Consider the following 13478-nt stretch of genomic DNA (forward strand, 5'->3'; position numbering starts at 1 on the left):
GTGGCTCCCTGCCTGTGTTACAAATATAACATGACACTGGCCATTTCAGAATGCATAAACAGTCTATTTCATATCAGTGGTGTCCTACACATTAAAAATGCAGCTGACGATTTATAATAGTAGCTTACTATGAGTGGCGATAGCCAACGAATGAAAAAAAATTCAATCTCTATAAATATTAGAGAAAACTATTTATAGCCTTGCTTTAATTAGGGCTAAAGCCACTGCGAATTATGCCAGCATCTTTTAATCCAAGGTTTAATACACTTTGCTGTTTCATTATGAATCTCGAAAGGACATGTTTAGCCATAGCAAATTAAAAAGGGCCTTTAAAGATAGTTTGAATAAAATAAATCTCCATAATAATATAATTTAATTTCACAGTTATTTTGATCTCTTTTTCAAATAAAGCATTTGAACATTAATTTGGACTATTTTGGAGAGAGCAGATGTTCTGTCTGGGACTTTGTGGGAGCAGACATTCTCATCTGAAGCTCTATAGTGACTGCTGTATTTAATAGCACTTAAACTCAAATTAAATTCCATTTTAAAACAGGTGTAATAACCCTGTTCTGCTTACCAGAACTGTTCTTAGGTACTTTCAACATCTGTTTAAGTGTTGATGACTGATGCTGGATGAGCAGCTTAGAGAAAATGGTGGTCCTTCCCCTGCATAATAATAAATGGTTACTGCATAACGTTTCCACTGAACAGAAAATAAGAACTGTGTCTCCAGACCATTTCAGATTTTGATCTCTCAGCAAAATCTGCCCTGCAAGGAGCCTGTTGGTAGTAATTTTTTGTTTGTCTTTAATATAGTTCAGTTCAGAAAATGGGCTGAGAACAGATTTCACAGAGTAAGAGGGAACGCTTGTTTTTTGGTTCAATTTCAGCCCCCTATGAAACAGTTTCTGTCTCTATTTCTCTCTTTCAGGGAACTCTGTGTAGATAAATGCCATTAAAGTTGTCAGATGCTCAAATGCCATGGCAATGGGGTATAGGTTATTACCTTAGACATCTTGAAGCTGGAAATAGCTGTTCATTAGAGGCCACCAAGTATGAGCGAAAAAGCTCAAATCAGAACATTCTGCCAGAGATATCAGTTATTCACTGATGTTTCTAATAAGACTGTCAAGCACCACACATTTTTGTGGTCTGGAGTTCTGAAATGTGGTATATTACTGCCATTTGCTGTGTGCCACTGAGCAAAAGGGAACTGCCAGATCAGACTCATGGCATTTTTTATCAAAGATCACAAAAAAAGTAATCATCCTTTTTATTAGAAATTTTTCAATTATTTCTCTAAGCTGCATTTCAAAATCTTTTACAGCTTCTTTAGATGACTTCTTAATGGAAATAAAAAGAGGTTTGACATTTTTGTCATTTGTAATACACAAGTAATTAGTGAAACAATTTACAAAATGTATATGATGCACTTTACTAAGTCTATCTTGGAAACAAAGCCGTTGATTTGGAGAAATTAAGGTCCTCAGAGGTCAGTTATTCTGTTCAGTGTATGATCAGCCACTGCTGCCTGTTTCTGGATCATTGGGGCTATTTGTGCTTGCTGGTATTAACTGGAAAAGCCCTCAAAGAACCAAAAATAAAGGTAAGAACTTGTTTGCATTAAGATGTTAAGAAACTTGTCTCTCTTGCCTGGCAGTACTCGTGGCATCTGTTTATCCCCGTAAAGCCCACGTGGTTGAGCGCTACACCTTGCCCGTGCTCTGGTACTTCCTGAGCAACATGATCGGAAATGGGGTCCTGCCTGGCCGGAGCAGCAACGTCAGGGCTGCGGTCACCAAGCTTGCAAAGAGCCTCTACCAAGAGATGGGCTCCAGCCTCAAGGAGCATGCCGCTGGCCAGCCTCAGCACGTGGTGAAAAACCTCTGGCATGTTTTGGACCTGGATGTCTGGTGAAGAAGGCTTGGTGCACTCCATGCAGGTGGCAGTAAGGCACTGCATGGGGCATGTGGAGAGGAGGGTGGAACCCCTGGCATCGGTTTTGTTTTGGTTTTAAAGCACCAGATTTACTTTACCCTACAGAGTTTATAGCTACAGATGTACATAGTATATTTTGATGTAAGTTTTTTTATTTTTATTTTTTAAAAGGAAGTATTCTTCAAAAGTTTTATTTTCTTCCCTATGAAGCTTATATAGGTATGAAAAAATAAAACCCCATGTGTAAATGCAATTTGTAACTGTAAAAAGGAAAGTAATATATTTATATAAATACTTGGAAAGTAAGAGATGTGCATATATGTATATTTACTTATAAAGTAAGACATGTGCTTTGAAAACATGTGGGCTGCAGGATTAGATGTTGTAGCTGCCACTGCACCAGCAGCAAAAGAGATGTCCAGGTCAAGCTCAGACCTCCAGTGCCAGGACAAGTACTGAAGGTACCTGAGATTTCTCTCTGAAATCTTTCTAGGTTTGCTGAATTTTCCCTCCTATTTTAGGGAACACCTCTTGTCTTTAGTCCCCTTTGCTTCCCCATGCAATGGGCTGATATGGAGAGGTGACAAGTGCTGTCTGAGTGCCTCCAAGCACCTTGGGACACCCTTGGGGAGGTGCAGGAGAGGGGCCATGAAGCAGGGGGCTGTGCCCCCTTGGAGGGGGTGGCAGGTGATACACAGAGGGCAGCAAGTGGGCTGAGGGCATCCTACTGAGGTTGGAGAGAGGTAAGCTGTGGGTGGGCACTGTGGAACAAATAAAACCAAGTTTTTCTTTTTTAATACATACATTTTCTCAATGTCTAAAAAGACAAATTAAAAAAATAATCTGTCTTTCAAGAAATTAAGGTTTGCCTCATACATATATAAGGTGCGAGGCACAACGGGGCTATGGAAGTTTACAAGAGACTTGGCAGGCTCTTGACAGTTACAAGGACCTGGCCTGAGGTTGGGAAGCCAAAGAATACTGCAGGGAGATCTGTCCATCCCAAAAGTCTTGGGGTTTTACATTTATTTGCTGCACCTGTTTAGTATGTCTAAAGCTATACAGGACTCCAGCTTGCTAGATAATGATGTTGCATTGGGTCACCTCTTACAGAAACACTTTTTCTTTTCAGTACAGTACTGAAGTGGTGAAACTATTTAATTGACTCTTTTAGGGTGTTTCTTTTGCTGTTGTTTGTTGTGTTTTGTTTTTAACTCCTAACTTTTGGTAGCATGGGGTGGTCAGGAACTCATTTCTGAAGAGACATGGCGTATGATCTAGCCTAGGGACCTGGCTCTGAAACCCTGGTGTGTCTGGAGATCCTGCAGAGCCTGGTGGAAGCCACAGTTCTTGGATATATGCCAGAGTATTTTGGAGTTTGGTATTCTTAGAGTTTTTTCTAACGGTTCACCAGAGACAGGAATGACATGATAGTGCGCAGCACTTTTGCAGGTGTGTCAGGGTTCTGCAGAGTACAAGTATGCACTGAAGTGCTAAAAGTGAATGAATGAATGTTAGAAGGCGGCTGAGTTTAAAAAGCAGATCTGGAACTGTGTCACTTCATGAAGCACCTGAAGTTGGCTACTGTCTGAGGTCTATTTTAAAAGGTAGTATTTTTTATTTTTTATTTTTAGCAGGTGGTATCTCTAGAGGGCTTCCTGTTTTTGCTTTCTCTACCTCCAAAGTTGCTCTTGCAGTTTCCCTCTGTACATTTGTCCCTCTGGAGCCCTTTCCACGCTGCTCTACACAGGCTGTTTTAGCTGGGCTGAATAAAAGATGTTTATTTTTACTTCAACTGTGCTTTGGCTCTTGGGGATGTGGGGAGGAGTTTCTGCACTTGGGAGAAAAAGGCTTTTACACACTTCACATGAAGCCTCCCAGAGCCTGCTTTTTATGTGTTTTAGCTGTAGGTCTTGCAAAGTATGTTTAAGAAGTAACCCATGTAACTTGTTTCTTAACTCTCTGTTGGCCTTGAGTTTTGCTTTCATGCATGCTGTTCCCCACAGTTGTTGAGAATAAAGCATTGCCTACTGGTACCTATTTTCTGTCTAAGTGTTTTTGTTTGTTTGTTTTGTTTTGTTTTTTAACTCTCCAGCTGAGACAGTTTCCCCATGACATGGCCACTCCCACCACAGAGAAATCAGATTTAGCTGACCAAGCGACAGTGTGCAGTGAGAATAGAGGAGCAAGGGTTAATTGGTACAGGTTAAATCAGCTCAGGTGAGCTCTTCTACCACGTGCTTGCACAGGTGCACATATGGTAAGTTATTATGAAGCTATTAAGGTTTTTGGAAGGTAGGACCAAAACTCAGGGCAGTGTTAGACCTTCTTCTAGAACTAGTAAAAAACAAATAAAAAAAAAATGTTTTTAACTTATTATTATTTTGTTCCAGAAATCTCACCAGAAAGGAGACTGCAAGCTGCACTTACGTGGCCAGTTTAATTCATCTGATTGTTGTGTTTAATGTGCAGTGCAGCGGCTATCCCAGGTAGATTAGTTCAGCAAAAGATATGTACAGCAGTTTTGTACATTAGCTTACTCTACCATACAACCTGGCAGAGCCCCAGGAAAGATCCTGGCTGTCACGGATAGTCTCCTGCTTGCTGAAGGTAAGAGTCGTTGTCATTAAGGGAAGGTGGGAGAGAAGGGGTAACGTGACTTCTACCATGAAGGACTGAAGAAAGCTCATGTTCCCCTACACACTGGGTAGATAGTGCTTTTGCAGAGATGCTGCTGTATCATGGAGTGTAAGTAAGGTGATTCTGGCAGAATTTGCCCTTGTAAAGGTTAAAGGTGGGCTTGGGAGCCAGCTGCTGAGTCCTTCTATTGAGTGGAGGGAGAGGGACTGCACTGAGGTGGCTATTTTCATCCTTGATAAATACTGATGGTGGGAATAAAACCACTGGCATTGCTAACAAATCCCCGCCAGCTGACACTGAATTCTGATACCGTAATAAAGCCTTTGATATAAGCAGAGGAGAGAAAACTATCTAGTTAAAATTAGAGTTGACCTGAACCTTTAAGCCTCCCCTCTGCCTTGGTATCTGTAGCTGGGAAAAAAAAAAAAAAGTATTGAGCCAGTGAACTGCCCCTGTGTATCCTTAAAAGCTCCCAAATAGTTTTCAAATGCAATTGGCTGTGGTAAAACAGCTTGTAAAATCTCTGTACTAATAGCTGTACTCCAGATAAATGAAGGCTGTCCTTCTCACAGTTGTTTAGCACATTTCACCTTTGCTGCATTTGGGAACGGGAAGTAAAACTCTGCTTTGGAGGCTGCCATGAAGGCTGCAGGACGTGCAAGTTTGTCGTTATCTACTGCTTTCCAGGACATATGTGCCAAGTGGCCATGCCCAGGTGACTGCAGTCATGCCTATGCTCTCAGGCACAGCCTGAAATTTGATGTTGCATATGATTTGATTGCTGCTGCTTTAGCTTCATGTACAGAAGTATGCACCCTTATACACTCATGTCTGTATGTGTTACTTTGCATGTTTCTTCTCCTCTCTGTATGCTGTTAGTGTACACAATACGGGTTATAAAGCTGCTTAGAGCTGATGTACTTTTGTCAGTGCAAATACTTGAATGGTAAACATGTTTCAGCACAAGAAGGAAAATTGGCTATACTAGTAAGATGACTTCCATATGGATATAATTGTGCCAATATTAAGATCTCTTTGGCTGCTGTCTTGTTCTGGCAGCTCTTTGTTTTCAGCATCACTCAGTGCAAACAAAACAACAAGAGATGCTTCTGCTTTCTCAGGAGACAGCTGCCTTCCAGCTAAATCAGCCCAATTACTCTGGTAAGTGACCTTCTAGGCTGGACCTCTTGCAGGCTGCCCTTGTAGCTGTGGGATCTCATCGTGCAATCTGGCAACTGCTGGCAGGTACTGTTGTTTCATTCCCCATTGATCCTGCAACTAATAATTCCATTGAAAATAGTGGTGACAGTATGCCCACACCAGGGCTGACAGTAGTTCACATTTCACACACAGAAAGATTTTCTTTTTCAGACTCATAGTTCTTCCTTACTGCAATTCCAATAAGAAAAAATTTGACCCACTACATTCTCTTCCTGCTTGGTCCTCTCTTTCCTCTCTTGCCAAGGCTTCTTTGTGCCACCTGCTGCTGCTATATATTATTTAGTGTTCCAATGGCATCACTTTTTAATATATTTGGGACACGGTGTATGTGGAGAAAGTCCTGTATAGAATAAATTTTTCTAACTGTATGTATTCTGTACTCACAGAAGGTTTGAACAAAGAAAAATTGGCCCAAATTCTAGTTTTGTATATTTGCAGTTTGAGTTATTTCTGGCTCATAGCTGTCTTCTATCTTGTTTTATAATTAGGAAAATAAAATATCTTTTATAAGGAAAAGAGGCACTGCTTTTCAAAAGGCATATATATACCTGGAACAGCAGTCAAATAGTGTTGTTCGTGACTTGCTTGCAGGAGGATGAGTTGACCATGAGGCCAACAAAGGTGAAAAGGGTTACTCAAATAAATTTATCATAGAATAGTTTGGGTTAGAAAGGATCTTCAAAGACCATCTATTTCCAACCTCCTGCCATAGGCAGGGATGCCACCCACTAGAACAGGTTGCCCAGGGCCTCGTCCATCCTGGCCTTGAACACCTCTCATCACTGATCTTCATCTGAACATTGAGTCATTGACCTCAACTCCCTGGAGGTGGCTGTCCAGCCAATTCCTTGTCCAGTGAACAGTCCACCCTTCAGATCCATCTCTCTCCAATTTGGAGACAAAGATGTTGTGTGGGACTGGATCAAAGGCCTTACATAACTCACTCCATCATAGAAGGCTAATAGGTCAGGCATGATTTGCCTTTGCTGAAGCCATGTTGTCACCTCCCTGTCTTCCCTATGCCTTAATGTGGTTTCCAGGAGGATGTGTTCCATGATGTTCCCAGGCACGGTAGTGGGGCTGACCAGTCTGTAGTTCCTCGGGTCCTTGCTTCTACCCTTTATAAAAATGTCTGTGCTGTTTCTCTTTCTCCAGTCAATGGGGACTTCATCCGACACGAGCTATATTTATACTGAAGCCAGAGCAACCATTCAGCAGAGGGCCATGTGATAACTTATTGCCATTGGCCAGTGCTGCACAGTGTAACAAATTCCTCTGTGGCTGGAAGAAGCATTTCTGGATGCAGCTCAGACTCTTGGTGGACCATGCAATTATTGATGGCACTGCCTTTTAAAAAATAGTTAAGTTTCATTTCATAATCATTTGAATCTTTTAAACTTACATTTTAATTTGTAGCTGCCATTATTCCTCTGCCTGAGGGAAGAATACTTTACAGGCTAATGCAAACCCTAACATTTTGACAGCAATTTCTGCATGGTTGCCAGTTTCTGATGTTACAGAAGAAAATATATGTGTGATGTGTTAATCAGGCTTTCTGAAGGACAAAATCTCTTTTATGTGTCCGTGTATGTTAGCTCAGCTATGGATCCAATGCAATTCCTAAGTCCAGGAAGTAACTCCTTTCAGTTTTGGTGCCTTTCCTTTGTCCTCCACCTGCACAGATGGTCCCAAAATTATAGCTCCAATTTCCCTCAAGGTATTTGGTAGGGCACCTCCCTTACCAGTAGCACTTTTGACAGTTGTTATATTCAAAGGTTTCAGTGAAGGAGGCACCCCTCTCAAAAGCTGTGTTTTGATAATTCTCATTACTGCTAACCTGTCTGGATTGGATCCTGTAATTAATGCATGAGCCATCCTCATAAGCCACACTCAATTAATACCTTCTTTCATCGTACACCGTTTTCTGAGACACTACACTAATTCGGCAAGATCTGCATATGTTGTTAGAACTGCTGCACGCAACCATTGATATAGTGTAGGTACAAGTAATATCCTGCCCATCAAGGTTCCTGATATTTGTAATTGAGCATATAGGGTTTACTAAACCTTTTCCACGCATTAATACATTTAGAATCATGGAATTATTTGGGTTGGATGGGACCTTAAATGCTGTCTAATTCCAAACCTCTGCCATGGGCAGGGACATCTCCCACTAGACCAGGTTGTTCAAAGCCTCATCTAACCTGGCCTTGAACACCTCCAGGGATGGGGCGTCCACAACTTCTCTGGGCAGTACCAGCGAAGTACCTTTAGGTATTGGAAGGCTGCTGTAAGGTCTCTCCAGAGCTTTCTCTTCTCCAGGCTGAACAACCCCAAATCTCTAAGCCTAATCTTCATACTGGGTGTTCCAGCTCTCTTACCATCCTTGTGGCCCTCCTGTGGACTCACTCTAATAGGTTCATGTCTTTCTTTTATTAGGGGTCCCAAAACTTAATGCAGTAAGGTCTCATAAGAAAGAGATGAGGAGAATCACCCTCTTTTTTTTTGTTGTTGTTGCAGCCAAGGATACAATTGGCTTTCTGGTCTGCAAGCACACATTGCTGACTCGTGTTGAGCTCCTCATCAACCAACACCCCCAGGTATCTTCAGAGCTGCTGTCCTGCTCTCAATCCACTCATCACTCAGCCTGTATTCACTCAACCTCCTGCCTGCTCCTGCTGCTCCCTTATTTGTATGAGGGGTAGTGCTCCTACCACCTTCCTACCTTCTAAATCTGGCTCAAACTCAACCTTGGAGACAGAGGACTCTGTAAGAGCACAAACTTGGGAAACTGAAACCTCACTTTTCCCATATCTGCACCTTTGTTAGCAATACACACCATCAGCTACTCTATAGTGCCTTACACCGCCCTGCCATGAGTAGTAATTATTTCTTGCACAATCACCTTTGTGTCTTGTAATATTCTGTCTTCTCCTTCTAACTCCCTCATTTTACTCCGTAATGATACAACTTGTTGGTCAGGAGCTCTACGACTGGTACCTAATAGCCATCCTAGTCTCCCCTAGCTTGTGAGAATACTTTGATGCTGCTTTCCATGGCAATTTGTGCATAGCCATCTCAGTCATCTGAGGGGTAACCACTGCCCCTGCCATCTATTTCAGGCCATTCTTCTGATAGAGTTAATGTAGCTAATAAAGTGGCCAAGGTGGTCCAGCACACAGTACTGGGCCATCCCAGACCCCAGGGAGTCACTGTTGTGGCCTCCCCAGTTCCCGATTTTTTGCTAGCCATGGCATGGCTGTTTCTGGATCCTGCTGACTACGCCAATGTGTGAGTCAGCACAGGCAGACAGCAGGAAATGCAGAGTATATTTATTTTTGTTACCTTGCTAACTGGGGGGATCCCTGAAGCAATACCCAGGCAGAGGCACACAAGTGGGGATGCAGGCACTGCTAAGCTCAGTCTATGCTAGAGGATTGCTGACCTTCTGTTTACACCTGCTTTCCAAGGGTTCGCACAGGTGTGGTTTACCACCATGCTTTGATCTTCACTGTGCTTCAACCTTCTCCATACTAAGGAAGGTAGCTCAAGCATGTCCAATAGGGCACCTCCAAGTCTACCAAACACCTATGTTATCTATACACAGATGTTCTACTCATCAAGCATGCAGAAGATGAACAGCAATAGGTAAGATGCATGTGTTTTCCTACATTACAACTCTCAAGGCTTTAAACATTCCTAGCTTCAAGCTCACTTGACTGTATTTACAGTCATTCTTACCAATCTTCAGTTCTCACCCCATCCTTCTCACTGATCTTCCACTTTTAACCCATTCCTCCCAACAGCAGACATACATGAGATGTATGTAAACGGGACCAGAGGGATAATGTGGTCGTGGGTCATGATCGTCTTTCCCTGCTGAATATTTACTGTCATGTCTCATCACTAAGGAACTGCCAACATCTGAAAATAAATTCTTCTAGATTAACAATTTGTTAATCCTTCCACATCAGATAAACTTAATGCCATCAAGACTGCAGCACGCATAGATGCATGTTGCAGGTATGAACTTCAAATGGAGATTTTGCTCTTGCTGTGCAAGGTACTTACAGAATCTTCACAACTGTATATTGTATTATCTGAAAATCTGGTCCAAAGATCCCAAGCAGTACCATGGTACTGAGTATTTACTGGCTGTATCAGCACATCCATTTTTTATCATTAGTATTTTCATTTTTCATCCAAAAGGGTAGTGGGGAGAAATGCAGACTTGGGATCTTTGCACCAGATTTTCAGATAATCCAGATAGTCCACTCTTTCAGATAGTGATGATACATGACAGTACGAACAAGTTACTTTCTCTCTGTGTTGTGATTTCTTTCGTTCCTATAGCAAAGGGCATAATTCTCAGAATATCTTTCTTAATAATAGAACTCCATCAATGATTATAAAATGTTTTGGATGTTAAGAAGTGTGGCAGTGAAAACTCTGCAATATGTTGTTTTTATTGGTAAAATGCATAGTATTCTCAGTTATATTGCTAATATCTGGTGTATTTCTTGAAGTCAAATAAAGTAACTGGAGTCAGTGTAGTGCTTTTGGGTCACCCTCAGATACTGAGAGCATGGAATGGCAACTCCCTTACAGGTTTCAGGTTTGAGCAGTGCCAATGGAAGCAAGGGCAACTGCCAGCTTGTTAAAGGTCTGCAGATAAAGTGTAACACAGAACTCTTAGTTGCTGGTTTTGCAGCTATGAATCCCTGGCTGGAAAACTGATACTGCTTCACAGTGTGCTCAGCCCTTCTGCAATAAGACTCCAAAGCACAATGTGTGCTCTGGCTTTAACCCCTAGGATGAAACCACAACTCCACGCTCAAGGTAGCTGTGTTTGTACATAGCAGCTCTGAACAGGGTACAAAATTGCCTGGTAGCTCAAGCTTAAATCAGAACAAGTGAAGGTGGAAGTGCAGCTGACATCTGTTTTGCTCTGTCAGTGTCCAGGCTGGATTTTGTGGCATAAAAATACATATTTGCTTAATGGAAACACAACTTAATTTAATTGATGTCCCAGTAAAACACAAAACAAGACAAGCTTTTACTGAGGTGGGGAGGAAGCGAGCAAATGGACTTTATATAGGAGGGGGCACTAGTTAGTCACTAAGTAAGGAATCAGTAGTATAATGTTGGTCTAAGACTTAAGGTAGCTGCATACAGAACGTAAGGGAGATCAAACACAACTTGCGTATAAAAACTCCGATTTATTTACATCAGTGAAAAATAATTCTTGAAGTTGAGTATTATCTTAAAAACAACCATATTTCAGAAATTTTGGATTAATGAAAAATGGAAATGTCCAAAAAAAAACTTTAGAAAAAAAATAATTTCAAAGTGACCAGCTAAACTGTGATTTCCTACATTAATTGCTCTTAACCGCATGCTTGCAATTCAAATTGAAGAATTTTGCAAGAGTCCTGTACATTAACTGTACTGAAGAGAATCTCTTAGCTACATGTAGTCATGAGTTCGTGATACATTCTTGTAGATTACTACTGAAGGAAGCTCTGTTTCTTGAATATAATGCTAAGTTTGCTGCAACATCCTTAGGGTACCATTAGAATTCTTCAGCAGCTGCAGTGTTTAGGTGGGATTAGGTGATTGATTTTGTGATGAGTGTCCTGATGACATGGCCCTTAGTCAAAGCTGGGAGAGATGCTGTACTAGGATGCTGGCTGATGTGAGGCATCTTCAGGAGAGCCTGTTTTTCAGGGAAAGTTGCTTTGGCTGACTTCATGTCCAGCCAGCACATGTGAGCAAGTTTCCAGCTTGATTGCCGAAGTGTTTTTCTGTGTGCTGATGTAGCTCTTACACCACAGAAGAATTTGGTACTTGGGGGGTGTAAATACTTCTCAGTTACCGTCCATCATGGATGCTGAGAAATTTCACCATTTACTCATAAAGAGAGAAAACAATTGTACTAACTGAAGAGAAGCTGTCCTCCCACTCTTGTATTTTCATCTTCAAAGCTATATTTAGGCATGCAAAGTGCTGTTTTTCTGTTGTCGTGTTTCTTGTTTATTGCTATTCTGGGTGGTTACTGCCAGCACAACAGAAAAAAACCAAAAATGCATACAAAATGTATTTGTATTTTTAATGCAGATTGGATAGGACTCCACTTCTGATGAGTCGGAAGACTGGCTTGCTCTTTGCCCTGCTGATGATCTTTGCCATATCTCTTGGCGATTTCCCAATTTAATAGGTGATGGCGCATCTGTCTTCGTGATTACAAGGTGGATCTGTTGAAATCTATCTGTATGCTATGGGTATGGCTACTTTGTCACCTCAAGCTTGCAACCCCCAGAGATCCAAAGTATCTATCTGCTGCAATTTACTTCTTTATATTCAATACCTCACTGTAAATACCATAATTAAGATTTTCTTGTGTGTGTGGCATAAAATGGCACTGAGCTTATTGAAGAAGGATGGTTGTGATTAAGGCAATATAATAAAACTCAGGAGTTCAGTATCCAAAGGGGTCCCTTGTACAGCATAAGGCAAGCCTCAGTTCCCCGATCGTGGGCAGGAAGGGTTAAAAATTCTGTGTGAAGATGAAGCGCTGTCATCATGAAAACTATGGGAAAAAACTATAATTATTCCTATCAGAACACAACTAGAAATAGCTCTTTTTCTGGATCTTGTTCTGTGCTAAAGTTGCATATGAAAACACATCAAATTAATTAAAAAATTGCATCTTAATTCTGATGATAAACTAGTTCTGTGAGCAAGATTCAGTAAATTCTGAAACTATTTTAATGAGTGCTGTAACAGCCTAAGATTAACCAATTTTCAGTACCTTGTGTTTTCATTAGCAAGAATCTGTCTAGAAATTACAATAAATCCCTTCAAACTGCATAAATCAGAAAGAACATAAATGTCTTCCTGGGAAAACAGGATTCTCTGTGCTAGAGGAGAGGTTTCTCTCTCTCTCTCTCTCTCTCTCTCTACATGTCCTTAGCTACCTCCGGATTTATAATGCTGTTTGGTTGGGCTCTTACAAAACTACTCTAATCAGGATTAAGCCTTGTATCTTTGGAACCAGAGATGATGAGATTACACGATAATCAAAGGTGTTTTAGAAGATCAAAGCCTTTTTGAGGTAATAATATCCCCAATTTTATTCCTTTATTCCTTTAAAAAAAAGGGTTATTTTTTGTTTTAACTTGTATTTGACCTTTTTCTTTCCCTCCATACTCATAAATACCTAGTGTGAAGTTGTGGTTTTGCTTTTTTTGTATTTTTGCAATAGAATACAATTGGTCCAGGATTTTACCCAGGGAAAGGTCACATCAGTCACTTTTTTACACAACCAAAGCTGTGATGCCTCCTGAATAAATGACATGTCAAATAATGATCATTTCTGAAAGTTTTTAAACTCCTTTAGCTAAATGGTGAAACAAAGGACTTGGCTTCAGGTCCTGCCTTCGTGGAATCAATTTGCCTCAGACTTGCAGAACTGGAAAGTATTTCTGTTGCTAATTGTAAAACTTCGAATTAAACCCTAAAACGCAATCAAAAGGAGAAGCAGCTGGCTACTGATATTTCCTCAGACTGTTGGGAGCAGTTTGTGTTTTTAGATGCAATGCTTCCTTGTGAATAAGTTGTGTTTTGGAGGCTTGGGTAAAGCTGTTTCCTCTGCTTGTGCCTCTTTCTGCCCAAAT

General features: G+C 41.1%; 2 protein-coding genes across 15 annotated transcripts in view; both read left to right on the top strand.

Moving 5' to 3' along the window:
* TOGARAM2 (TOG array regulator of axonemal microtubules 2) overlaps window positions 1-4070 on the top strand; it is a 61139-nt gene extending 57069 nt beyond the window's left edge. For 3 of the 6 annotated variants that reach the window (XM_080587609.1, XM_080587610.1, XM_080587605.1), the window contains exon 20: window positions 1664-4070. In XM_080587609.1, the coding sequence (XP_080443735.1) occupies window positions 1664-1920 (257 nt within the window). In that variant the 3' untranslated portion in view covers window positions 1921-4070. The remainder of the gene's footprint in view (window positions 1-1663) is intronic. The other 3 variants (XM_080587608.1, XM_080587606.1, XM_080587607.1) reach the window with 1 other exon arrangement.
* Window positions 4071-4125: 55 nt separating this feature from the next.
* Window positions 4126-12038, top strand: LOC308193216 (uncharacterized protein). 9 transcript variants are annotated; one of them, XM_080587632.1, is made up of 7 exons: window positions 4126-4201; window positions 4335-4551; window positions 5154-5296; window positions 5641-5742; window positions 8323-8402; window positions 9410-9450; window positions 11920-12038. In XM_080587632.1, the coding sequence occupies exons 3-7, from the start codon at window positions 5221-5223 to the stop codon at window positions 12014-12016; spliced, it is 396 nt and encodes a 131-aa protein (XP_080443758.1). In that variant the 5' UTR covers window positions 4126-4201; window positions 4335-4551; window positions 5154-5220; the 3' UTR covers window positions 12017-12038. The 9 variants fall into 9 exon arrangements, 4 of the variants coding, with proteins under 4 accessions (XP_080443758.1, XP_080443757.1, XP_080443760.1 ...); XR_013949462.1 differs by lacking the exon at window positions 5154-5296 and adding an exon at window positions 6958-7162 and having other exon boundaries at window positions 4132-4551; window positions 5703-5826; window positions 9273-9450; XM_080587631.1 differs by having other exon boundaries at window positions 4132-4551.
* Window positions 12039-13478: the final 1440 nt, after the last annotated feature.

Source organism: Anser brachyrhynchus (assembly GCF_964034855.1).
Source record: "Anser brachyrhynchus genome assembly, chromosome: 3".
Lineage (NCBI taxonomy): Eukaryota > Metazoa > Chordata > Aves > Anseriformes > Anatidae > Anser > Anser brachyrhynchus.

What these genes read in the sequence shown, in the direction of transcription:
- LOC308193216 (XM_080587632.1), top strand. Translation starts at nt 5,221, where the DNA reads ATGAAGGCTGCAGGACGTGCAAGTTTGTCGTTATCTACTGCTTTCCAG. An exon ending in AAATCAGCCCAATTACTCTG is followed by an intron (nt 5,743 to 8,322) that starts GTAAGTGACCTT and finishes TTGTTGTTGCAG; the next exon opens with CCAAGGATACAATTGGCTTT. An exon ending in CAGAAGATGAACAGCAATAG is followed by an intron (nt 9,451 to 11,919) that starts GTAAGATGCATG and finishes TTTTTAATGCAG; the next exon opens with ATTGGATAGGACTCCACTTC.